The sequence below is a fragment of the Dipteris shenzhenensis genome, chromosome 22, assembly GCF_047967505.1.
Source record: "Dipteris shenzhenensis isolate YYH24624 ecotype China chromosome 22, Dip_SZ_1.0, whole genome shotgun sequence".
In the NCBI taxonomy this organism is placed as follows: Eukaryota; Viridiplantae; Streptophyta; class Polypodiopsida; order Gleicheniales; family Dipteridaceae; genus Dipteris; species Dipteris shenzhenensis.
Window position 1 is genome coordinate 608,813 of NC_141617.1, and position 27,757 is coordinate 636,569.

The 27,757-nt window shown below is 42.9% G+C and overlaps 1 protein-coding gene and 1 pseudogene across 1 annotated transcript; both read right to left on the reverse strand.

Moving 5' to 3' along the window:
* Window positions 1–512: 512 nt before the first annotated feature.
* Window positions 513–3,534, reverse strand: LOC147887590 (pentatricopeptide repeat-containing protein At2g27610-like; annotated as a pseudogene).
* A 19-nt stretch (window positions 3,535–3,553) lies between these two features.
* On the reverse strand, window positions 3,554–4,012 carry LOC147887591 (uncharacterized). Its single transcript, XM_087393698.1, has 3 exons — window positions 3,944–4,012; window positions 3,710–3,814; window positions 3,554–3,636 (listed from the first exon to the last, which is right to left on the reverse strand). Exons 1-3 carry the CDS (start codon window positions 4,010–4,012, stop codon window positions 3,583–3,585), a joined length of 228 nt encoding a protein of 75 aa, XP_087249824.1. The 3' UTR covers window positions 3,554–3,582.
* Window positions 4,013–27,757: the final 23,745 nt, after the last annotated feature.

A 27,757-nucleotide genomic window follows, 5' to 3' on the forward strand; every position in this document is an offset into this window, starting at 1 on the left:
CATCCACAAGAATATAGCAACCTATGGAGTACAAAGAAATAACAATATCATTTGTTATTTCAACTCTTTTAACTCATCTTATTATCATGTTATAAATGGTTTTATCAAAGATACATGCCTACTAACCTTCTTAAGCAAAAAAAGATGCAAGATAAAACAGCATTAGTAACAAACTTCAAAATCGAAAAACTAGAACTAGCTCATAGAAGTTGTCCACTTTAGCAAGGGAATTCATTATAGTGGGGATGAACTTGTAATAAGACAAAACACAAAGACACAATTAACAAAATCATGAACAAGTCACAAACTGTACTTCGCAGAAATCAACCGTCTTTTGAGGTAAGGAGATTGGATTTCTAGAAACTCAAACCTTGCTCACTAATGCAAACATGATCCCAACTCACTTTCAGCCTCTCATTCTCCTGGTATGAGTCTGCTTCACATATGTTTCTGTCATGCTAGTATCAACATTTGAACTAAGAGGAATAAACGCTACCATAGTTACACTATGATTACCAATAGTTCCCACAAGAAGACTTTCCATTCTTGAAAACATGAAAGCAGTTAGCATCTCTAACAAGAATAGTTCGCTGATCTACTTTGGATACAGGTGCTGCAGCAAATCTGCAGATTTTCTACATGTATGGGTACCCCCTTGGGTGTATTAATCGAGGCACAAGCGATAGCCAACTTCTCACTGTGCCCACATTCCTATTCATTATCAGATATGTCCTGGGATAGCTAATGCAAATCTGGTTCATATACTTCTTCCCCTATTTTGAAAGAAAGATCTTCTAGCTTTGCACATATATAATTGTTTTGGGAATATCCTGTATCCCCTACAAAAACTGAATGCACAATTCCACCAACGTTAGTCCAACTCTGTGCTGGATTCTTCCATGCTTCTTTTAATCTCATTAACTCAACCTGCTTGGCATCCTCCTGCATCAGGGCATGTGCATATATGTTAGCCAATAAGACATAAGCTGCAGCATCCGTCTTATCCAATTCCACTGCATGTTCAAAGGCCCACCTTCCAAGCTCCACATTCCCCCACTTCCAACAAGCACCCAACACGGTATGCCATAATACGAGATTAGGATTTAACGGCATCTTCTTTATCATCACTACTACCTTGTCTAATTGGCCTGCACGGCCAAGGAGATCAACCATGCAAGTGTGGTGCTCAATAGTTGGAGTGATGCCATAGTCTTTGCTCATGGACTCAAAGAATGTCTGGCCCTTCTCCACTAGACCTGTGTGACTGCATACAGTAAGAATGCTAATGAATGTGACTCCATCTGGTTTTACGTCTTCTGCTCTCATCCTCTCAAGCATTAAAAAAACCTTTTCACTCTCTCCTAGCTGAGCATACCCTGCGATAAGTGCAGTCCATGACGCTGCATCTCGAACTGGAATTTCATCGAAAACTTCCTGTGCTTTTGCAAGCAAGCCACACTTGGCATACATATCAACCAATGTGTTGCCAACAATAGGATCTCTTTCCAACAACCCCTTTCCTGCGACCGCAGCATGTATTTCTCGGCCCTTGTCTATGGCTCCTATGCTGCCACAAGCTTTCAAGCTGCAAACAAATGTGACCGCATCAGGAGAGACGCCCTGCAATTGCATCTGTTCGAAACAATTCAGAGCATCCTGACCAAGGTCATGTTCAGCATACCCTGCAATAAGTGCATTCCATGAGACTGCATCTCGATCTGGAAGTTTGTCGAACACTTCCTGTGCTTTTGCAAGCAAGCCACACTTGGCATACATATCAACCAAGGTGTTACCAACAAAAGGATCTCTTTCCAACAACCCCTTTCTCGCAATCTCAGCATGTATTTCTTGGCCCTTGTCTATGGCTCCTATGCTGCCACAAGATTTCAAGCTGCAAACAAATGTGACCACATCAGGAGAAATGCCCTCCAATTGCATCTGTTCGAAACAATTCAGAGCGTCCTGACCAAGGTCATGTTCAACATACCCTGTGATAAGTGCAGTCCATGAGACTTCATCTCGAATTGGAAGTTTATCGAACACTTCCTGTGCTTTTGCAAGCAAGCCACACTTTGCATACATATCAACCAAGGTGCTACCAACAAAAGGATCTCTTTCGAACAACCCCATTCTCGTAATCTCAGCATGTATTTCTCGGCCCTTGTCTATAGCTCCTACGCTGCCACAAGCTTTCAAGCTGCAAACAAATGTAACCGCACTTGGCAAGACGCCCTCCAGTTGCATCTGTTCAAAACAGTTCAGAGCATCCTGACCACGGTCATGTTCAGCATACCCTGTGATAAGTGCATTCCAAGAGACTGCATTTTGAACTGGAAGTTTGTCGAACACTTCCTGTGCTTTTGCAAGCAAGCCACACTTAGCATACATATCAACCAAAGTGCTACCAACAAAAGAATCTCTTTCGAACAACCCCATTCTCGTAATCTCAGCATGTATTTCTCGGCCCTTATCTATAGCTCCTACGCTGCCACAAGCTTTCAAGCTGCAAACAAATGTGACCACACTTGGCAAGACGCCCTCCAATTGCATCTGTTCGAAACAGTTCAGGGCATCCTGACCAAGGTCATTTTCAGCATACCCTGCAATAAGTGCATTCCACGAGACTGTATCTCGAATTGGAAGTTGGTCAAACACTTGCTGTGCTTTTGCAAGCAAGCCACACTTGGCATACATATCAACCAAGGTGCTACTAACAAAAGGATCTCTTTCGAATAACCCCATTCTCGCAATCTCAGCATGTATTTCTAGGCCCTTGTCTATGGCTCCTATGCTGCCACAAGCTTTCAAGATGCAAAGAAATGTGACCACACTTGGCGAGATGCCCTCCAATCGCATTTCTTCGAAACAGTTCAGAGCGTCATGACCATGGTCATGTTCAGTATACCCTGCGATAAGTGCATTCCAAGAGACTGCATCTCGTACTGGAAGTTTGTCAAACACTTCCTGTGCTTTTGCAAGCAAGCCACACTTGGCATACATATCAACCAAGGTGTTACCAACAAAAGGATCTCTTTCCAACAACCCCATTCTAGCAATCTGAGCATGTATTTCTCGGCCTCTATCTTTATCTTTCAGCCTGGCACAAGCCTTTAGTAAGGCCACTAACGTGTAGCCACTAGGATGCACACAATCCTCTTGCATTTTTTGATGCAGTAGGAAGGCATGCTGTAACTCACCACATTCGATATAACCTGTGATGAGAGAAGTCCAGGAATACTCGTTCCGATCAACCAATCTATCAAAAACCTGCTGGGCATCCCTCATGCTTCCAACTTCCACCAACATTGGGACGACGTAGTTCCCGAGTGATCTATGCGCTTCCAGCCCACTTTTGCGCAGGCAGGCATGCAAGCGCAGGGCATACGCTGGAATTTTGTGTTTTCTAGACTTGCGCAAGATGCACGTCAAGTTTTCAACCGAAGGCGGGTGGGGCATGCGTTCCAAAGAAGCGAGTGCCTCCTCTAAACTAAGCTCTGCCATGGGGCTGTGCATGGCGTTGTTTGCAGTCTCCATTTTCTGGAGCGTGCCTTTAACCCAACTTGGATTGTAGCAGCCGTCTATTCATAGAGACTCCTTGGTGAGTTTCTGCTTGAAATCTGCCGCTCTTGTGTCTGTCTGCTACAAGTGACAGCAGAGGCGTCAGAATTGAGCTAAAACAAGAATTGAGTTCAGCTCGTTGTAGACGTACCTTGTTGTTTCGATTGCAAGGCCACTGGGAGAAATCGATGAAGTACTCCTTCCATAAGCGCTCAGTATGGTACAGTACGACGTTCAAGGCGGAGGAGTGGGGAGGCTGGGTGTAGACAAAAAACTAAAGCATTGGCAACAGAACGTGCGAAATGAACTGAACTGAGAAATCAAGAACTCACATTTCAATGGCCAAGAAGACGAGTTTCCTCGATTCGAGGACCAGTAACCCCACCCTCTTCCTGCTTCTCTTCTTGTGACCCTCACTCCCGTCCTCCCAATAGCATCCACTTCCATGGATCATCCTGTTTCTGTTTCTTTTGTTAGCTCACACTTTTGGCAGCGCCACTTCCGCCCATCAAGTTCAATCGTCGCAAAAACAAAACAGCAAAAAATCTCTGAGTTGCCGTATCGAGCACTGAATAGTCTCATGTTGCCGAATCTTTCAAAACAATTCTATTGCAACAGCCTGTTAGGACAATGATTTTTGTACAAGCCGAAAGTGCTGTGAAATCTCAACGAATGACCTGAACACGATTTGCAATTATAGTATCATACAGTCCTTTACTCTTTTCAATTTTCCCTTTTACAAGCAGATTATTACAAATTATTAATAGACTCTTGTCCATATGCCGGAGGATGACGACATTCTTTTATTAAGTGTGACTCCATCATTTGCCAACATCGTGATTCGTGAAGATCATTTGGGTCACTAGTTGACATCAGCTTGCAAAGATGATACTCAATGATGAATGTTGCCACTCCACTACCCACGTTTATGAAGGCATGGAACCTGCTTATATGTTAAATGTGCTAGTTAAAAAAGGTAATTACGACTCTGAAGAAGGATGAGCTATAGTGAAGAAACTGCACGAAGTCAAGCTACAAGGAGGAATACTACTTCAAAAAGCGTGATGATATTACTTAGAAGAACAAAGAAAAGAGCAAGCGAAGTGCACACTTTACTAAAGAATTTGCTAGACTATGCATGTCTAGTTCAAGTGTTGGCCGACGATTGGGTATTTTGAATTAGTTCTCATACTTAGTAGTTGGATTTGTTTTTTGTTACTGAAATAACGCTTTGAGTGAGCGATGTCTTATGACATATAGACTATCAATTTTTAGCTAGATAACTTCTCTCGGTTTGTGAAGGTCACGTGGTTTCTTTTTCTGTGAAAGGAAAGCTTTGAAGGTTTAGGATTATTGTCCCGATTTGCTTTGTTGGAGACTACTTTTTGCTGACAGTTTATGCTCAACCCTTCCTTATAGTTTGAGGGAGGTGTTCAAGGAGGAACAAATTCTTGGAAGGGTTGACTAGAGTTTGTAGAGTTAAGGGGTTTAGTATAATACTCACCCATGTGGCAATCTACATGGCTACATGGACTACTTGGAGAAAGTTGACTAGAGAAGCTCTTGAACTTTGCTTTGATCACAGATCATTTTGTGGACGAATCTCCTTGGTTGCTCCTACTTATCATAATGAGTCTCTTTGGTTCCTCCTACTAGATTTCTTACCATGGTAATCGGATCTTGATGCTTGTGGCAACTTCTAGCTATCATCTTATCCCTTATATCTACTATTGCTCACTACTAGAGTGGGTGCCTTGAGCTGATGAGTTTGTATCAAACATGTGATCCTCCTACAAGCATGGGGACGAGCATTTTCTGAGCGAAATCTTCCGAGCGTCCGAGCGAAGGAAAAAAAAAGCTTCCAACTATGCATAAATATGGCAAAAATCAATCAGAAGAAAACATAGTTTCACTTAGAAATATGCAAAGTATTATAGCAATGCCTATTTTATACAAAAATCTTTAGGTGAATCTGTAGGAATGGTGAGAGCATAATGGGATGGCTTTTGAAGAAACCCACATGTAGAGTAGACTTCTCTATGAAAATTCCCTTATGATATTTCTTACAACTTTTACTTAATAGGGGGTGACATTGAAAACCCTCTCTCAACCTATCTTCATGAAAGAGTTTCTTCAAAGAAAACTCATTGAAGCAAGCCATCCAGGTAGTTTCGCCAGCGAAACCCCTTTGAAGCAAGTCTCCCAAGGTAGTTTCGCTGGCGAAACTACCTTGGACAGCACTTTTAAAAGTGACATAACTTTCATATCCAATGTCCAAATATAGTCATTCAGCCACTCAAATTGATCGAAACACCCCATTTGAGCACATCTATGAAGTTATATTTTGGAAAATCTTTCATATATAGTATTAAATATTACATGTATTTTATGAGAGTGATATATAAGCCCAAGTTAATACTTATTTATAGTAATTTAAACTTCTTTAGAAACATGTCCATAAATATGCTATAAAAACACTAAAAAGATATTGCCATATGATATAAATGTGTTAATAAGTAATTATATATGCATAGTATTATTACATTGAGAGTGATTATGAGGAATGTTTCTTAAAGGAATCAACACTTTTTTAAGGTAATAACAGGGGTACAAAGGGATGTCTCTAAATAAGAAAATTATGTTGTGTAAAAATGAATGAGTGACTAGTCTGTATATTTTTATGATAAAGGGATCTAGTTCTAGTGAAAATAAAAGTATAAAAACCATGTTTCCTAAAGAAAAACATTTTTAAAAATCTCTTGAAAAACATGCTCGGATAAACCTGCTCATAGGTTTTTGCTCGTAAAATTGACGCATCCTACAAGCATCATAGTGTTAACATCCATAGAGTACAGTCGCAGAATGCAGGGCGATGAATGCAGGGTAACCAATGATTAGAGGTGATTAGGCTTCATGATTTACTTCAACAGTTGCAGCCAAGGAAGGAGTACAGTATAAGATTAGGGAGTTTGAGCCCCAAATATCCCAAACAATCACAGGTTTAGGCTGCAAATTGCCACAAAATGTGGTTATTATGATTATTTGCCTCATGGGGGTCAAGCCGCAAGTAGCCTAAGATCGGCCTCGCCACTCCAGGTTTTGAGTCTCATGCAGGGGGTTTGAGCCCCAAATAGTTTTAGCCTCGGAAGCTCCAGGCTAACACAAGTGCTATTTAGCGCTCTTATATGACTAACACCAGTGCTATTTCCGACACACAAGAGTGCAAAAGTAGGGGAGAGATGGAAAGAATAGCAAAGATGCCTTAGCACCCTACGGGCCCAAGAGCCTTTTCAATGTAAAGAAAGAGAAACTGCTAAATGGAAAACGGTTGGCCCTCCCTTTCAAAGGTGACATGTATAAAAGACCAAATAATTGACTTTGGTCTTCTTTATTGTACGCACAAGTTTGAAATACAAGCTCCCTCTTCTCTTCAAGAGCGTCTTTGGGTGTTCTCTTGTCTCCTTCGTAGTGCCTTTGTGCTTGCCACTCCATCCCTCTTCACTCTCTCCTTCCCTTGTCCTTCTCCCTCCCTTCTCCCCTCTCTTCTCACCCTCCCACTTCCCTCTTTCTCTTGTGGAAACACATTGTAACAATCTGGAAGCCACTTGCATGACACAAGTGGATGGCTTGTGCTTGTATTACTCTCACAAGGAAGTACCTTGGGGTGGAGGCTCCAACGGCATTCCTTAAAGATCCCCATGACACGTGAGTCACCATCGACACTACACATTTTTGGCATCTAACTTGGAGATTTGTTAGTGGAGTTTTAGTAGAGGAATGAGGAAGGAAGTGTGAGTTGGATGGAAAAGAGATGGAAAACTATCATTTTATGTTGAAGAGCATTTTTGAGTTTAGGAAGCTTGTTTTTTAGGTTTGTTAGTGTTTTGGAATGATAGGAAGGTAGTTTGTCAGATTGCTAAGGTGTGTATGTTGTTGAATCTCACAAAAAACAACCAGGAATGAAGAATCAAGCTAAAATTTGAAGTTGATTTGTGCACCCTATGGGCCCAAAAGCCTTTTAAATGTAAAGAAAGAGAGCATGCTAAAAGGAAAAGGGTTGGCCCTCCCTTTAAATGGTGACATGTATAAACAACCAAATGGTTGGCTTTGGTCTTCTCTATTGTATGCACAAGTTTGGAATACAAGCTCCCTCTTCTCTGCAAGAGTGTCTTTGGGTGTTCTCCTGTCTCCTTGGTATTGTCTTTGTCTTTGCTACTCCATACCCCTTCACTCTCTCCTTCCCTTCTCCATCTCCCTCCCTTGTCCCCTCTCTTATCCCCCTCCCACTTCCCTCTTGCTCTCGTGGAAACACACTGCAACAATCTCAAAGCCGCTTGCATGACACAAGTGGATGGCTGGTGCTTGCATTGCTCTCACAAGGAAGTACCTTGGAGTGGAGGCTCCAATGGCATTCCTTCAAGATCCCCACTACATGTGAGGCACCATGGAGACTACACATTTTTGGCACCGTTGTTGCCGTGGACTTCAAGGTATGCTTTTGCATTTGCACTTGCTTTCTTTCGTAATTTACCCATTGCACAAGGCTTCAAGCTTAGCATGGAGCTTTGTTAGCGGAATTTTAGTAGAGGAATGAGGAAGGAAGTGTGACTTGGATGAAAAAGAGATGGAGAACTGTCATTTTATGTTGAAGGCCATTTTTGAGTTTAGGAAGCTTGTTTTTTAGGTTTGTTAGTGCTTCGGAATGGTAGGAAGTATTTCTCAAATTGCTAAGGTGTGCATGTTGTCAAATCTCACAAAAAACAACCAAGAATGAAGAATCAAGCTGAAATTCAAAGTTGATTTCTACCCTACGGACCCAAAAGCCTTTTAAATGTAAAGAAAGAGAGAGTGCTAAAAGGAAAAGCGTTGGTCCTCCCTTCAAAAGGTGACATGTATAAAAGACCAAATGGTTGACTTTGGTCTTCTCTAGTGTATGCACAAGTTTGGAATACAACCTCCCTCTTCTCTTCAAGAGTGTATTTGGGTGTTCTCTTGTCTCCTTGGTAGTGCCTTTGTGTTTGCCACTCCATCCCCCTTCACTCTCTCCTTCCCTTCTCCTTCTCCCTCCCTTCTCCCCTCTCTTCTCCCCCTCCCACTTTCCTCTTTCTCTCATGGAAACACACTGCAACAATCTGGAAGCCACTTACATGACACAAGTGGATGGCTCGTGCTTGCATTACTCTCACAAGGAAGTACCTTGAAGTAGAGGCTCGAACGGCATTCCTTCAAGATCCCCAAGACACATGAGCCACCATATAGACCACATTTTTTGCACCGTCGTTGTCGAGGAGTTCAAGGTATGATTTTGCATTTGCACTTGCTTTCTTTCATAATCCACCCATTGCACAAGGCTTCAAGCTTAACTTGGAGCTTTGTTAGTGGAGTTTTAGTAGAGGAATGAGGAAGGAAGTGTGAGTTGGATGGAAAAGAGATGGAAAACTATCATTTTATGTTGAAGAGCATTTTTGAGTTTAGGAAGCTTGTTTTTTAGGTTTGTTAGTGTTTTGGAATGATAGGAAGGTAGTTTATCAGATTGCTAAGGTGTGTATGTTGTTGAATCTCACAAAAAACAACCAAGAATGAAGAATCAAGCTAAAATTTGAAGTTGATTTGTGCACCCTATGGGCCCAAAAGCCTTTTAAATGTAAAGAAAGAGAGCATGCTAAAAGGAAAAGGGTTGGCCCTCCCTTTAAATGGTGACATGTATAAACAACCAAATGGTTGGCTTTGGTCTTCTCTATTGTATGCACAAGTTTGGAATACAAGCTCCCTCTTCTCTGCAAGAGTGTCTTTGGGTGTTCTCCTGTCTCCTTGGTATTGTCTTTGTCTTTGCTACTCCATACCCCTTCACTCTCTCCTTCCCTTCTCCATCTCCCTCCCTTGTCCCCTCTCTTATCCCCCTCCCACTTCCCTCTTGCTCTCGTGGAAACACACTGCAACAATCTCAAAGCCGCTTGCATGACACAAGTGGATGGCTGGTGCTTGCATTGCTCTCACAAGGAAGTACCTTGGAGTGGAGGCTCCAATGGCATTCCTTCAAGATCCCCACTACATGTGAGGCACCATGGAGACTACACATTTTTGGCACCGTTGTTGCCGTGGACTTCAAGGTATGCTTTTGCATTTGCACTTGCTTTCTTTCGTAATTTACCCATTGCACAAGGCTTCAAGCTTAGCATGGAGCTTTGTTAGCGGAATTTTAGTAGAGGAATGAGGAAGGAAGTGTGACTTGGATGAAAAAGAGATGGAGAACTGTCATTTTATGTTGAAGGCCATTTTTGAGTTTAGGAAGCTTGTTTTTTAGGTTTGTTAGTGCTTCGGAATGGTAGGAAGTATTTCTCAAATTGCTAAGGTGTGCATGTTGTCAAATCTCACAAAAAACAACCAAGAATGAAGAATCAAGCTGAAATTCAAAGTTGATTTCTACCCTACGGACCCAAAAGCCTTTTAAATGTAAAGAAAGAGAGAGTGCTAAAAGGAAAAGCGTTGGTCCTCCCTTCAAAAGGTGACATGTATAAAAGACCAAATGGTTGACTTTGGTCTTCTCTAGTGTATGCACAAGTTTGGAATACAACCTCCCTCTTCTCTTCAAGAGTGTATTTGGGTGTTCTCTTGTCTCCTTGGTAGTGCCTTTGTGTTTGCCACTCCATCCCCCTTCACTCTCTCCTTCCCTTCTCCTTCTCCATCCCTTCTCCCCTCTCTTCTCCCCCTCCCACTTTCCTCTTTCTCTCATGGAAACACACTGCAACAATCTGGAAGCCACTTACATGACACAAGTGGATGGCTCGTGCTTGCATTACTCTCACAAGGAAGTACCTTGAAGTGGAGGCTCGAACGGCATTCCTTCAAGATCCCCAAGACACGTGAGCCACCATATAGACCACATTTTTTGCACCGTCGTTGTCGAGGAGTTCAAGGTATGATTTTGCATTTGCACTTGCTTTCTTTCATAATCCACCCATTGCACAAGGCTTCAAGCTTAACTTGGAGCTTTGTTAGTGGAGTTTAAGTAGAGGAATGAGGAAGGAAGTGTGAGTTGGATGGAAAAGAGATGGAAAACTATCATTTTATGTTGAAGAGCATTTTTGAGTTTAGGAAGCTTGTTTTCTAGGTTTGTTAGTGTTTTGGAATGATAGGAAGGTAGTTTGTCAGATTGCTAAGGTGTGTATGTTGTTGAATCTCACAAAAAACAACCAAGAATGAAGAATCAAGCTAAAATTTGAAGTTGATTTGTGCACCCTATGGGCCCAAAAGCCTTTTAAATGTAAAGAAAGAGAGCATGCTAAAAGGAAAAGGGTTGGCCCTCCCTTTAAATGGTGACATGTATAAACAACCAAATGGTTGGCTTTGGTCTTCTCTATTGTATGCACAAGTTTGGAATACAAGCTCCCTCTTCTCTGCAAGAGTGTCTTTGGGTGTTCTCCTGTCTCCTTGGTATTGTCTTTGTCTTTGCTACTCCATACCCCTTCACTCTCTCCTTCCCTTCTCCATCTCCCTCCCTTGTCCCCTCTCTTATCCCCCTCCCACTTCCCTCTTGCTCTCGTGGAAACACACTGCAACAATCTCAAAGCCGCTTGCATGACACAAGTGGATGGCTGGTGCTTGCATTGCTCTCACAAGGAAGTACCTTGGAGTGGAGGCTCCAATGGCATTCCTTCAAGATCCCCACTACATGTGAGGCACCATGGAGACTACACATTTTTGGCACCGTTGTTGCCGTGGACTTCAAGGTATGCTTTTGCATTTGCACTTGCTTTCTTTCGTAATTTACCCATTGCACAAGGCTTCAAGCTTAGCATGGAGCTTTGTTAGCGGAATTTTAGTAGAGGAATGAGGAAGGAAGTGTGACTTGGATGAAAAAGAGATGGAGAACTGTCATTTTATGTTGAAGGCCATTTTTGAGTTTAGGAAGCTTGTTTTTTAGGTTTGTTAGTGTTTCGGAATGGTAGGAAGTATTTCTCAAACTGCTAAGGTGTGCATGTTGTCAAATCTCACAAAAAACAACCAAGAATGAAGAATCAAGCTGAAATTCAAAGTTGATTTCTACCCTACGGACCCAAAAGCCTTTTAAATGTAAAGAAAGAGAGAGTGCTAAAAGGAAAAGCGTTGGTCCTCCCTTCAAAAGGTGACATGTATAAAAGACCAAATGGTTGACTTTGGTCTTCTCTAGTGTATGCACAAGTTTGGAATACAACCTCCCTCTTCTCTTCAAGAGTGTATTTGGGTGTTCTCTTGTCTCCTTGGTAGTGCCTTTGTGTTTGCCACTCCATCCCCCTTCACTCTCTCCTTCCCTTCTCCTTCTCCATCCCTTCTCCCCTCTCTTCTCCCCCTCCCACTTTCCTCTTTCTCTCATGGAAACACACTGCAACAATCTGGAAGCCACTTACATGACACAAGTGGATGGCTCGTGCTTGCATTACTCTCACAAGGAAGTACCTTGAAGTGGAGGCTCGAACGGCATTCCTTCAAGATCCCCAAGACACGTGAGCCACCATATAGACCACATTTTTTGCACCGTCGTTGTCGAGGAGTTCAAGGTATGATTTTGCATTTGCACTTGCTTTCTTTCATAATCCACCCATTGCACAAGGCTTCAAGCTCAACTTGGAGCTTTGTTAGTGGAGTTTTAGTAGAGGAATGAGGAAGGAAGTGTGAGTTGGATGGAAAAGAGATGGAAAACTATCATTTTATGTTGAAGAGCATTTTTGAGTTTAGGAAGCTTGTTTTTTAGGTTTGTTAGTGTTTTGGAATGATAGGAAGGTAGTTTGTCAGATTGCTAAGGTGTGTATGTTGTTGAATCTCACAAAAAACAACCAAGAATGAAGAATCAAGCTAAAATTTGAAGTTGATTTGTGCACCCTATGGGCCCAAAAGCCTTTTAAATGTAAAGAAAGAGAGCATCCTAAAAGGAAAAGGGTTGGCCCTCCCTTTAAATGGTGACATGTATAAACAACCAAATGGTTGGCTTTGGTCTTCTCTATTGTATGCACAAGTTTGGAATACAAGCTCCCTCTTCTCTGCAAGAGTGTCTTTGGGTGTTCTCCTGTCTCCTTGGTATTGTCTTTGTCTTTGCTACTCCATACCCCTTCACTCTCTCCTTCCCTTCTCCATCTCCCTCCCTTGTCCCCTCTCTTATCCCCCTCCCACTTCCCTCTTGCTCTCGTGGAAACACACTGCAACAATCTCAAAGCCGCTTGCATGACACAAGTGGATGGCTGGTGCTTGCATTGCTCTCACAAGGAAGTACCTTGGAGTGGAGGCTCCAATGGCATTCCTTCAAGATCCCCACTACATGTGAGGCACCATGGAGACTACACATTTTTGGCACCGTTGTTGCCGTGGACTTCAAGGTATGCTTTTGCATTTGCACTTGCTTTCTTTCGTAATTTACCCATTGCACAAGGCTTCAAGCTTAGCATGGAGCTTTGTTAGCGGAATTTTAGTAGAGGAATGAGGAAGGAAGTGTGACTTGGATGAAAAAGAGATGGAGAACTGTCATTTTATGTTGAAGGCCATTTTTGAGTTTAGGAAGCTTGTTTTTTAAGTTTGTTAGTGTTTCGGAATGGTAGGAAGTATTTCTCAAATTGCTAAGGTGTGCGTGTTGTCAAATCTCACAAAAAACAACCAAGAATGAAGAATCAAGCTGAAATTCAAAGTTGATTTCTACCCTACGGACCCAAAAGCCTTTTAAATGTAAAGAAAGAGAGAGTGCTAAAAGGAAAAGCGTTGGTCCTCCCTTCAAAAGGTGACATGTATAAAAGACCAAATGGTTGACTTTGGTCTTCTCTAGTGTATGCACAAGTTTGGAATACAACCTCCCTCTTCTCTTCAAGAGTGTATTTGGGTGTTCTCTTGTCTCCTTGGTAGTGCCTTTGTGTTTGCCACTCCATCCCCCTTCACTCTCTCCTTCCCTTCTCCTTCTCCCTCCCTTCTCCCCTCTCTTCTCCCCCTCCCACTTTCCTCTTTCTCTCATGGAAACACACTGCAACAATCTGGAAGCCACTTACATGACACAAGTGGATGGCTCGTGCTTGCATTACTCTCACAAGGAAGTACCTTGAAGTGGAGGCTCGAACGGCATTCCTTCAAGATCCCCAAGACACGTGAGCCACCATATAGACCACATTTTTTGCACCGTCGTTGTCGAGGAGTTCAAGGTATGATTTTGCATTTGCACTTGCTTTCTTTCATAATCCACCCATTGCACAAGGCTTCAAGCTTAACTTGGAGCTTTGTTAGTGGAGTTTCAGTAGAGGAATGAGGAAGGAAGTGTGAGGGATGAAAAAGAGATGAAAAACTTACATTTTATATTGAAGAGAATTTTTGAGTTTAGGAAGCTTGTTTTTTAGGTTTGTTAGTGTTTTGGAATGATAGGAAGTAGTTTGTCAGATTGCTAAGGTGTGTAGGTTGTTGAATCTCACAAGATACAACCAAGAATGCAGAATCAAGATGAAATTCGAAGTTGATTTGTGCATCCTATGGGCCCAAAAGACTTTTAAATGTAATGAAAGAGAGAGTGCTAAAAGGAAAAGGGTTGGCCCTCCTTTCAAAAGGTGACATGTATAAAAGACCAAATGGTTGACTTTGGTCTTCTCTGTTGTATTCACAAGTTTGGAATACAAGCTCCCTCTTCTCTTCAAGAGTGTCTTTGGGTGTTCTCTTGTCTCCTTGGTAGTGCCTTTGTGTTGGCCACTCCATCCCCCCTCACTCTCTCCTTCCCTTCTCCTTCTCCCGCACTTCTCCCCTCTCTTCTCTCCCTCCCACTTCCCTCTTACTCTTGTGGAAACACACTGCAACAATTTGAAAGCTGCTTTTGTGGCACAAGTGGACGGCTCGTGCTTGCTTTTCTCTCACAAGGAAGTACCTTAGAGTGGAGGCCCCAATGGCATTCCTTCAAGATCCCCATGACACGTGAGCCACCTTCGAGACTACACATTTTTGGCACCATTGTTGTTGAGGAGTTCAAGGTATGCTTTTGCATTTGCACTTGCTTTCTTTCGTAATCCACCCATTACACAAGGCTTCAAGCTTAACTTGGAGCTTTGTTAGTGGAATTTTAGTGGAGGAATGAGGAAAGAAGTGTGAGTTGGACAAAAAAGAGAAGAAAAACTGCCATTTTATGTTGAAGAGAATTTTTTAGTTTAGGAAGCTTGTTTTTTAGGTTTGTTAGTGTTTTGGAATGATAAGAAGGTAGTTTCTCAAATTGCTAAGGTGTGTATGTTGTCAAATCTCACAAAAAACAACCAAGAATGAAGAATCAAGCTGAAATTAAAAGTTGATTTGTGCACCCTACGGGCCCAAAAGCCTTTTAAAAATATGTAAAGAAAGAGCGAGTGCTAAAAGGATGCTAGTAGAGGTAGAGGCAGAGGTAGAGGAGGCCGATCTGCAAGCCATGGTAGAAATCAGAATATGGAACAAACTCAAGAAAACCAATCCTATGGATGAGGACATGGTAACTCTAGAGGCAGGGGGAGCCAAAGAGGACGTGGTGGATGGCAGAGAGGCCAAAATGCAAACAACAATGTTGAATGCTACTACTATGGTAAAATGGGTCATATGGCTAAGGACTGCTACAAAAAGCAGAATGACATTATGAATGGAAAATTACAGCAAGGCAATTATGCATCTTCTAGTAGACAGGGTGATGACAGAAATGAGCATCTGTTTATGGTCCAGCATATGACCAATTCTGTGACAAGTGCAGAAGAACGAAATGATGTGTGGTATGTTGACTCAGGTACATCAAACCACATGACAGGTCATGGAGAACGGATGCAGGATGTAAGGAAAATGGAAAAACCAGGATTTGTGGAGAGTGGTGATGATACTACACATCCTATTGTGCAGATTGGTAAAATTCCTTTGTCTATGCAGGATGGGAAAAAGAAATACCTTTCTGATGTATTTCATGTCCCGAACATCACCAAGAACCTGGTTTCTGTTGGTCAAATGGTTGAGCAGGGCTTGTAGGTTAGATTTAATCCTCATGGATGCTTTGTTGAGGATATGAAAAATAACGGTCGCTTGATAGCAAAAGGAAAGAAGAAGGGCAGGATGTTTATGTTGGATGCAGACATGCCTAAATTGAGTGCAACAATGTTTGCACATGGGAGCGGTGTAGTTGTAGATATTGATATTTGGCACAAATGCATTGGTCATGTTAATATACACTGCCTTAAATCAATGCAAGCCCAAAATATTGTTGCAGGATTGCCTAAATTCAAGGTTACAGAAATGCATAAGGTTTGTGAAGCCTGTCAATTTGGAAAACAGGCAAGGAAACCATTTCCTAGGCATGTTCAAGAGAGTAAAAAGCCATTGGAATTAATCCACTCTGATGTGTGGACTACTAAAGCTGCATCTATTGGAGGCTGTCACTATTTTGTCACTTTTATTGATGACTTTAGCAGAAAAGTTTGGGTGTATTTTATGGGTGTATTTTATGAAAAAGAAAAGTGAAGTGTTTGGGCACTTCAAAGCTTTTAAAGCTATGGTTGAAAAAGAAACAGGCCTGCAAATAAAATGCCTAAGGTCAGATGGAGGGGGAGAGTACCTCTCAATTGAGTTTGCAAGGTTCCTACAGGAGCATGGCATAAAGCAAAAATATTAATGCAGTCATACCCCACAGTAAAATGGACTTGCAGAAAGGAAAAACAGGCATATTGGAGAGGTATCTCAAGCCATGCAAAATGAGAAAGATCTACCAGATTATTATTGGGCTGAAGCAGTTGCTACAGCAGTTTACATAATGAACAGGACTCCCACTGCAGCAATACATGGCATGACGCCAGAGGAGATGTATATTGGTAGGAAACCAGACATTTCTCATTTGAAAATTTTTGGTTGCATTGCCTATGTTCATGTGCCAGATGAGTTGAGGTCCAAGTTGGATCCAAAAGCCGAGAAGTGCATCTTTATTGGTTATTCTTTGTAGCAGAAAGGGTATAGATGCTATAACCCTTCTACTCGTAAGTTTACAGTGAGCAGAGATGTTGTTTTTAATGAGATGAGCAGCTGGTATAAACCAGTAAATGTGATGATTGATGTAGATGCACAAAATAGTAATGCTGCATAGAATTCACAGCAGCAATCACAAAATATCAGTGGACCTATAGTGTCCTGCTCAAACTGTAACCAGAGTGATCTGCATAAGGTATGCTCAAGAAATCATAGTCCCATAGTAATGACCGCTACTGAAAATAGAACCTGAGATGCCTCAAAACACGAGCACCATTGCATAATTGGACTCAGCAAGAAAATCTGCAAATATCTCTCTTCTGCCGGAACTCCAAAATCCCAACCAATGAGTGAGAAATGGGAGTCAACACTTATCCACTGCCATGTGGCATAAATCTAAGGTTTCAAAACCTTAGAATGAAAAATGCATAACAGAGAGATGAAATCGAATACACAGAGATCTATAACTCCGAAAATCCTCCACCGAATCGCGCAAGAACTGATGGGTAGGGGTTTTTGGGCGTCCGGAACGCAATGGGACAGACGGTTTTGGAAACCGTGGTCTGAATCACTAGGTCCAACACACAAACTAAAAAACGTTTTTGGAAGCATAGCTGTTTGTAAACTCCACTGGAGTGCGAATGATGAGCAACATAGAAGTTTTAGGACCTCCTGAGTCCACTGGAACTGACAGATCTGCAAATGGTTGCTCCAAACTTGAGTTCCAACACCCGGGCAAAAAACGCAGAAAGTGACACAGTGAGTCAGAAATCCAATGAAATGATCCCAGATTCAAGAATGAAGGTGTCTCCAAGCTCTTGAAGTAAAGTGGACACCAAAAGCAAGCAATAGTTGCCTCTACAAGTCAATAGAAGTCTCTGTCATCGAACAGAACAGGGAAAAGCTCAAAAAACGACTTTTTCTTTGAAAACTCTTAATAGGCTCTCAAAACCACTTCGCAAAACCAAAGTAACTTTTCCAAAGGTTCCTCCAAGGTCTCTGCACACTCGGATGCAAGTAAAGTCGCCCACAAAGCTTCCCATAGAGCTTCTCCTTCCTCCCACAGAGCTGCTGAGCTTCCAAGCATTCACGCACGCTCAGCTAGATCACCCGGGCTCTGATATCAGTTGAGAGTGCTCTCAACGAAAGCAAGAACAGAAGAAGGAGAGAGAGATAGAGAGCCACAAGTTTTGGTGGGTGCACAACCACCCTAATCTTCTTTTTCATTCATTTATATATGTGTTTAAGTATTGTACATAACCGGGGTAAAGGCACAGTGACCTTTAACCCCCACACTTAGCATCTAGCCTCCCTCCTCTACTGTTTCCAGCATGCCATCGTAGCTTCTCTCACAGGAGTGTACGGTTGGGAGGCAACGCCATCTATTGTATCAGTTTTACAATAATCAAAATTTTGATTCTCCATACTATCTGTTTTTCTCTCTTGCATACGAGATCCTGTTATCTGTTGAGCACAGACATTGTATTGTTTTCTTACATGGTATCAGATCTTGGGCTCTAGTAAGAAGATTTGGTAGTGTGTTTCTATTTGCGAGCAAATTGTGAGAGATGGCCCAACCCGCAAGACTACGAATCCCACCGTTCGACGAAAGCGGAAAGTTGGATGGCACTAACTATCCACTTTGGAAGTTCAAGATGAAGACCATCCTAAGCACATACGAGCTTTGGGATACTGCTACCGGGGTGGACCTGAAGCCGGTTGCGAGATTGTACCAACTGTGGATGAGATTATTGCATGGACAAGAAGAAATGCAGATGCGCTGTGTTCTATAGGCATGGGACACTTTGACAAAAATGTATAGCACAAATACGCAAGCCAGGAAAATGCAGCTCAAGTAGGAGTTGTATATTGTGTAGATAGAAAATATGAGCATCAATGACTACCACATGAAGGTGAAGAAGATTGCAGATGCACTTGCTTCTATTGCATCGCCAGTGGAAGATGATGATTTAGTTTCTATAACCTTAAATGGTCTAGGAAAGGATTATGCACAATTCTGGACATCCATTGCCATCCATGAGAATTTTCCTGATTTTGAGAAGTTGATTGCTTTTCTAATTTCTGAAAGAGGAGAGAAATGGTTGTGCATCTTCTTCAGGAGGAACTTCAAAAGAAGTTGTCTTCTACTCAAATGCTAGAAGAGGTAGAGGTAGAGGTAGAGGTAGAGCAGGCCGATTTGGAGGCTATGGTAGAAATCAGAACATGTAGCAAATTCAAGAAAACCAATCCTATAGAGGAGGACGTGGTAGCTTTAGAGGCAGGGGGAGCCAAAGAGGTCATGGTGGATGGCAGAGAGGCCAAAATGCAAACAACAATGTTGAATGCTACTACTATGGTAAAATGGGTCATATGGTTAAAGAATGCTATAAAAAGTAGAATGACATCATGACTCAAAATTGCAGCAAGGCAATTATGCATCCTCTAGTAAACAAGGTGATGACAGAAATGAGCATCTATTTATGGTGCAACACATGACCAATTCTGTGACAAGTGTAGAAGAAAGCAATGATGTGTGGTATGTTGACTCAGGTGCATCAAACCACATGAGAGGTCATGCAGAATGGATGCAGGATGTAAGGAAAATGGAAAGACTAGGATTTGTGGAGATTGGTGATGATACTACATATCCTATTGTGCAGATTGGTAAAATTCCTTTGTCTATGCAGGATGACAAAAAGAAATACCTGTTTGATGTATTTCATGTCCCGAACATCACCAAGAACCTGGTTTTTGTTGGTCAAATGGCTGAGCAGTGCTTGTAGGTCAGATTTAATCCTCATGGATGCTTTGTTGAGGATATGAAAAATAAAGGTCGCTTGATAGCAAAAGGGAAGAATAAGGGCAAGATGTTTACATTGGATGCAGACATGCCTGAATTGAGTGCAGCAATGTTTGCACATGGGACCGGTGTAGTTGCAGATATTGATATCTGGCATAAAGGCACTGGTCATGTTAATGTACAATGACTTAAATTAATGCAGGCCCAAAATATTGTTGCAAGATTGCCTAAGTTCAAGGTTGTAGAAATGCGTAAGGTATGTGAAGCCTATCAATTTGGAAAATAGGCAAGGAAACCATTTCCTAGACATGTTCAAGATAGTAAGAGGCCATTGGAATTAATCCACTCTGATGTGTGGACTACTAAAGCTGCATCTATTGGAGGCTATCATTATTTTGTCACTTTTATTAATGACTACAGTAGAAAAGTTTGGGTGTATTTTATGAAAAGAAAAGTGAAGTGTTTGGGCATTTCAAAGATTTTAAAGCTATGGTTGAAAAAGAAACATGCATGCAAATAGAATGCCTAAGGTCAGTGTTGACTCTATGCCAACATGACTTTATGTAGAAAGGGAATGTGATACAACTTGTGTTACAACTTTGTGATACAACTTTGTGTTACAACTTTGTGATACAACTTTGTGTAACAACTTTGTGTTACAACTTTGTGTTACAACTTTGTGTTACAACTTTATGTAACAACTTTGTGTTACAACTTTGTGTTACAACTTCTACATGTAGAGAGGGAATGTGTTACAACTTCTACATGTAGAGAGAGAATGCGTTACAACTTTGTGTTACAACTTTGCGATACAACTTTGTGTTACATGCAGAGAGAGAAGCTCTCCAACTTGTATAAATACCCCATAATGGAATGAAGCCCACACTCTTTGGGGCATTGTGTTGAGTCTACTTTGGTATTCCAAGCATTTGTCTCAAGTGTCCATGCTCCCTTGCATTGCATGTCTAAAAGCATGTCCTAACCTTGCAACTCCTCCTCCCCTCTCCTCCAACCTTGCAACCCATCCTCTCCCTTTCCTCCTCCCTCCTCCTCTTCCCTCCTCCTCCTCCTCCCTCCTCCCTCCTCCCTCCTCCCTCCTCCTCCTCCTCCTCTCTCCTCCTCCTCCCTCCTCCTCCTTCCTCCTCTCTCTTCTTTCCCGCATGCTCTTACACCTTCTTCCTCTCCCACTCCTATGCTCCCCTAAACCCTTTGTTCCTCAACCCTTTAAACTCCATGATCTACGAGGGAGACGAGTTCTCCACCATGTACTCTACCCTGACCTTGGAATCTCCTTCTAAACCCTGGAACCTCCTTCTAAACCCTGGATCCTCGTTCTGAACCTTGGATCCTCCTTCTAACCCTGGACTCCTTCTAAACCCTGGAACCTCCTTCTAAACCCTGGAATTCTTTCTGAACCCTAGAACCTCCTGTTGAACCCTGAAACCTCCTTCTGAACCCTGGAACCTCCTTATGAACCTTGGAACCACCTTCTAACCCTTTAACTCCTCCTAAACCCTACAACTCCCAATGAAGGTGAAAGCCTTCATTACCTCAACAAAGATGATTTATGTTCCTTTAACACATGCATGCACTTTGTTTACTTACCACACTTGAGCCTACGTCTCTCACCGGAACACGACTCGAGGTCCTAAGCTACACATATATTACAACTGACAACCCCAATATATCTGTAGGTGACAAAAAGCCTTGGAACCTTGCAAACATAGAATACCCAGCTCTTCCTACAGAAGCAGTAGGAAAGAGCCAACATTTGGCACTGTTGCCGGGGAGACTAGCATCTCAAGTAGTGAGTAAACATACATAGGTATGTGTAAGACAACAAACTACTTCGAACTTTCACGAACATTCACTCAAGGGCAAGGAGAGTAAATTTTTTTTCCATTTCTAGCCAAACACATCAACCTTAAGCATCAATCTTGGGTTACTACCTTAAGAAATTTTCTTTATTAAAATAGAAGCCATATGATGTACAATTAGGCAAGGTAGTGGACACAAATGCGTAGAGCTTGCAATTTTGATCATTTTACCTTTTTACAGAAAAGCAAACCGAGCTATCCATAAAGAGTTATGGCTCGGGAGGAGTTTAGGGTTAAACCCTAAACCTAAACTCAAATCCTATAAAAACCCACTCCACCCCCTCATTCTTCATCTTTCACTTTTTGGCCTCCATTCTCTTCTTCATTCCGAGCCCCACACAAGACACTCCTCCCTCTCCATCGACCACCACCTTACTCCCATCCTCACATTGTAAGTGACTTCGAGCCCATCTCGTAGCGATAACCTAGCCATTCACCCACCGTCCATTGTTCCACAACAATCCCATTACATCAAGAAAGACTTGGAGTGCGTTTAGGTGACCACTTCTCCCTCCTTTTCTATTTCCATCCGTCAAGTTTTTTGCTCTTTTTTTTCCCCCCCCCCTCTCCCATCTCCACCACCCCTCCCCCTCCCCCCTCCATTTCCACCTCCCCCTCCCCCCTCCATCTCCACCTCCCCCTCCCCTTCCCCCTCCCCCTCCATCTCCACCTCCCCCTCCCCCCTCCCCCTCCATCTCCCCCTCCCCCTCCCCCCTCCCCCTCCATCTCCACCACCTCCTCCCCCTCCCCCTCCATCTCCACCTCCCCCTCCCCCCTCCCCCTCCATCTCCACCACCCCCTCCATCTCCCCCTCCCCCTCCCCCTCCCTCTTTCCATCCCCCTTTCTCTCTCTCTCTCTCTCTCTTTCCCTACCCCCTCCATCTCCCCCTCCCCCCTCCCCCTCCATCTCCACCTCCATCACCCCCTCCCCCTCCCCCCTTGTTGACTCTTTCCTACTGCTTTCGTAGGAAGAGCTGGGTATTCTATGTTGCAGGGTTTCGAGGCTTTTTGTCACCTACAGATATATTGGGTATGTCGTTGTAGTATATGTGTAGCTTAGGACCTCGAGTCGTGTTCCGATGAGAGACGTAGGCTTAAGTGTGGTGAGTAAACAAAATGCAAGCATGTGTAAAAGGCACGTAAACCATTGTTGTTGGAGTAATGAAGGCTTTCGCCTTCATTGGGGGTTGTAGGGTTTAGGAGGAGTTTAAGGGTTCAGAAGGAGGTTCCAGGGTTTAGAAAGAGTTCAAGGGTTCAGAAGGAGGATCCAGGGTTTAGAAAGAGTTCAGGGTTAGAAAGAGTTCCAGGGTTTAGAAGGAGGTTCCAAGGTTTAGAAGGAGTCCAGGGTTAGAAGGAGGGTCCAAGGTTCAGAGTAGAGTACATGGTGGAGAACTCGTCTCCCTCGTAGATCATGGAGTTTAAGGGTTTAGGAAAGCATAGGAGTGGGAGAGGAAGAAGGTGTAAGAGCATGGGTGAAGGAAGAGAGAGAGGAGGAAGGAGGAGGAGGGAAGAGGAGGAGGGAGAGGGAGGAGAGAGGAGGAGGAGGAGGAGGGAAGAGGAGGGAGGAGGAGGAGGAGGAGGGAGGAGGAGGGAGGAGGAGGAGGAGGAGGAGGAGGGAGAAGGGAGGAGGAGAGGGAGAGGATGGGTTGCAGGGTTGGAGGAGAGGGGAGAAGGGTTGCAAGGTTAGGACATGCTTTTGGACATGCAGTGCAAGGAAGCATGGACACTTGAGACAAATGCTTGGAATACCAATGTAGACTCAACACAATGCCCCAAGAGTGAGGGATTCATTCCATTATGGGGTATTTATACAAGTTGGAGAGCTTCTCTCTCTGCATGTAACACAAAGTCGTATCACAAAGTTGTAACACAAAGTTGTATCACAAAGTTGTAACACAAAGTTGTGTCACAAAGTTGTAACACAAAGTTGTGTCACAAAGTCGTAACACATTCTCTCTCTTCATGTAGAAGATGTAACACAAAGTTGTAACACAAAGTTGTGTCACAAAGTCGTAACATAAAGTTGTGTCTAGAATTTGTAACACAAAGTTGTAACACAAAGTTGTATCACAAAGTTGTATCACCTTCTCTTTCTTCATAAGTTCATGTTGGCACAGAGTCAACATACTCCCGGATCCATTTTATTACCCGTCCTCGGGTTATGGCTTATTTTGATTTCAGAGTTGGGATGCCATGTGCATAATTCAGTGGCTATTTAGCTTGTGGTATGCGAGTCGTTCCTGCTATAATGCTTTTGCACCACACAATTTGTAGTCAATAGTCAAGAAACTTATCTCCTCTTAAGGAGGGGTAGATGACTATGATTGCCAGAGGGGATCTCGTTGCTGAGGTTGCGGATGCTGCCATCGAATCTTCTTGGGAAGAGGTTTAGCGGGGGTCTCGTTGTGGAGGATTGGTATAAAGGATGTTGGTCAAGAATCTTATCTCCACTTAAGGAGGGGTAGATGACTATGAATGTCAGAGGGGATCTCGTTGCTGAGGTTGCGGACGCTGCCATCGAATCTTCTTGGGAAGAGGTTTAGCGGGGGTCTCGTTGTTGAGGCTGTCATTTCTTGCTATCTTGCATACATGTTGGATGCGATTGCACCCGTAGCGTTGAGCTTGTAGATAATTAGTATGCAAGTTTGATATTTTTGCATATAGGAGACGGCTGTGATGTTTGGCGGGGGTCTCGTTGCGGAGGCTGCAGACTCTGTTGCTAATTCATCTTGAGTTTTGGCATAGCTTTGTGTAGTGCGTGTGAATTCATTGCATGCTTTGAGAGTATGGAATGAAAGTGTGTGATACTATTTTTTATGCAATCTATTATGTGCCTATGCAAAATCATGTGAGTGCATGTGATGTGTCTAACTATATGCTTATTTGTGGGATTTGATAGGGAAACTAAGACTCAAACATCCCTAATGTGCAAAAAACGTGCGTATGCAGTGAGTGTGCGTGTAACAATGATACTATACTCGAGCCTTTGTTCCAACAATAGACTCCACAACAGAATCTACCGCCATGTCAACATGAAGGAGCCACACTCTCTAGCATCCTGAGTTGCCTTGTGTCAATTCCCATCTGAATCCTCTTACGGAATTGTCCCGATCTTTGGGAGAGTTTCGAAGTATGGATTGAACTCGCAAATCCCCCTCCACCTATAAACGACATTGAAGATATCCCTGTGTGGATGGGTGAGAGAGATGACATATGCAACATTACTGTGCCTTTGATAGGAGCTCTACGAGGGAATACACACAAAGGTGGAGGCTGAAAATAGTTTTCCTCTTCTTAGTTGTGAAAGCCAAAAGAACTCTAGTACAAAGAAATAGAAGAACCCTATATGTGGGTCTCAAACCAAACTCAGCTAACTAAGGTGGCATACTAATTGAGCCACGAACTAGAGTACATAAGGATAGCTGTCATCCAGCTATTATTCATGGGTGGTGTACCAACTGCATCTACAGCTAACAAGTCAGTGACATAAATGCACAACGGTCACCCTGGCATATCATGAACGGAGCTCGATATCTCAACACTCCCCCTCAAGCTCAATCCCAATTCCTGCACACCAAGCAGGTCTCTGAACTTGTGCAGTTTCTCTGCGCCCAATGCCTTCGTGAATATGTCATCTACCTGATCCTCTGTGCTGACATAAACTAGATCAATAAGACCTAGTAAAACATTCTCCCACACATAGTGATAATGCACCTCAATGTGCTTTGTTCTAGATGATAGACTGGGTTATTTGCCAAGTGTATACTGCTCATTTTGTCATAATACATGACAACTGGCCCATCTGTAGACTGATGCATATCATAAAGTAGCTTATGCAACCAAGCTACCTCACATGCAGCCATTGTTGCACCCCTGTACTCAGCCTCTGTGCTCAACAAGGCAATTGTAGGCTGTTTCTTGCTGCTCCAAGTGACTGCAGCACTCTCAAAAGAGAACACATATCCACTGGTAGATTGTCTATCAGAAATACTACCAGCCCAATCAGCATCAGTGTATCCATGCAACTGTATCTGAACCCCAGCCTCATAAAATAGTCCATACTGCAATGTGGACTTCACATACATGAGTATTCATCTTGCCGCATCCAAATGCAGTTTCCTTGGAGCCTGCATAAACTGACGTACCAATCCAAAAACATAGCTCAAATCTGGCCTAGTAATAGTCATATAAATCAAACTTCCTACTATGCATCTGTACATAGTAGGGTCTTCCAGAAGCTCACCTGCATCTGCGCTCAGCTTCACATTCTACTCCAAAGGAACTGAAATAGGCTTATAGCCTGGGATGCTCACATAAAGTGAGAAATCTACCTTGGAAATCGGAAAGCCAATAGTGACAAGATACTGTCCTATCTTGTCAGACCATGCTCTAGGTGCTTGCTTCAAGCCATACAATGCTTTCTTCAAGCTGCAAACAAACTCAGGATGAACAGCATGAACATAACCTGGTGGCTGCTCCATAAAGACATCTTCTTGCAAATCACCATGCAAGAAGGCATTTTTTACATCCATCTAATGTAAAGACCATCCAATCTGATCTCAATCTGCCTATCCATGGCAAAGTATGTGAACCATGTTGAGATATCAAGCTCTACCCCCGATATATCTCTTGGATGACTATCATTTATGTCATCGCCTATGTTAGTTGTACTCCTGGTGTAGTTAGACTACCACGTATGTTTTTGGTTTGGGTTCACATATGAACCACGTATTCTAGGGTTTGACATATAGGGTATTTCCCTCTTCTATTGTATTGTTGTTGTGTGCAAAAGTGAAGAAAGGCTTCACCCTCCAACCTTGTGTCCTCTCTCTTTTGTGTGTTGTGAAGAAAGCTGAACTTGAGTCTCCTATCTCTCTCCCTTATTCTTTACATGGTATCAGAGCCTTGTTCGTGGTAAGGAGCTCAAGAAAGCAAGCCAAGTTTGTGGTGTCCTGGTAAGAGGACCAGTGTTGCTTTCCTATTTCGAGTTTGGGAGCAAATCTCTGCAGGTAGCACAGCCAGAAGTGCAGGAGTGCACTGTTTCAGATTGAGAGGCCCTTCGTGGTGTGACTTTATTTTTATGATTTGAGGCCGTTTCGGGGCCCGTTTTGAAGGCGGAAGTTCTTCGCAGGCACTCAGAAAAAGGCCCTGTTTTTCGCTGTGCGACTACTACTGTGCGCGGCTAGTCGGTGGAAAGATGCCACAGAAATTGCATCATATGCCTGTGTGCAGAGATATTGGGAGTTGCAGATTCATGCCTGTTGCCTGTTGATGCAAAATCGTCACTAGGAAGTGACTGTGTGGTGAAATACCACTTTCGTCAGTGTTGCAGATCTGCCCCTGTGAGGCTTTTTGCAGAAGTTTTGCTATTTGCCCTTGTGAGGCATTTGCTGTGTTTACAGGTTGTTGTTGCAATTCGTGATTTGTAAAATGTCTGAGAATCTGTCTACCATTGTCAGTGAGAAACTTGACAAGAACAACTTCCAAGCATGGAAGTTCAGGATGACAAACTTCCTTATGGGAAAGGGAGTTTGGGAGTACATCAGTGGTGAAACTGCAGAACCAGTTTTGGGTGCTGCTCCCACTCCTGCTGAATTGAAGGCCTTTAAAGAATGGCATGAAAAAGCCAGAAAATGCCTATATTGGCTGTCTGTTAGCATTTCAGATTCTATGATTGTGCATATACAAGATCTAGAGACGCCTAAGGAGGCATGGGATACATTGGTGAAGCTGTATAGCACAAATACCAAAGCACTAAAGATGCAGCTAAAGCAGGAGTTGCACAATGTGCAAAGGAAAAATCTGAATATAAATGAGTATTCCTTGAAGGTGAAAGGCCTTGCAGATTCTCTTGCCTCCATTGGAGCACCTGTTGATGATGAGGACTTATAGTGTCCGTGACCTTGAATGGTCTTGGGAAAGATTATGCACAGTTTCGGACATCCATTGGAGTCCGTGAAACATTTCCTGATTTTCAGGAACTTATTGCTCTCTTGCTGAGTGAAGAGCAAAGGAATGGTGGTTCAGCCACCTCAACTTCTCAAGAGACTACTTTCTACTCAAATACAGGTAGAGGCAGAGGTAGAGGAAGAGGCCGTTTTGGTGGCCGTGCAGGAAATCAGAACCAACAGCAACAACAGGAAAACCAGTCCTATGGAGGAGGACGTGGTAGTTCTAGAGGCAGGGGGAGCCAAAGAGGCCGTGGTTCATGGCAAAGGAACCAGCAAGTAAATAGCAGCACAGAATGCTATTATTGTGGAAAGCCTGGACACAAGGAGAATACATGCTATAAAAAGTAGAATGACATCAAAAGTGGGAAGTTGCAGCAAAGCAACTATGCATCATCAAGTGGGCATGGTGACGACAGAAATGAGCACCTTTTTGTGATGCAGCATATGGTTAACTCCATGTCAGGAGATGCTGCAGCTTGCAATGATGTTTGGTATGTTGATTCAGGTGCCTCTAACCACATGACCAGTCATGGTGAGTGGTTTCATGATGTTAGAAATTTGGATAAGCCAGGTTATGTTGAAACAGGTGATGATACTGCGCACCCAATTACGCA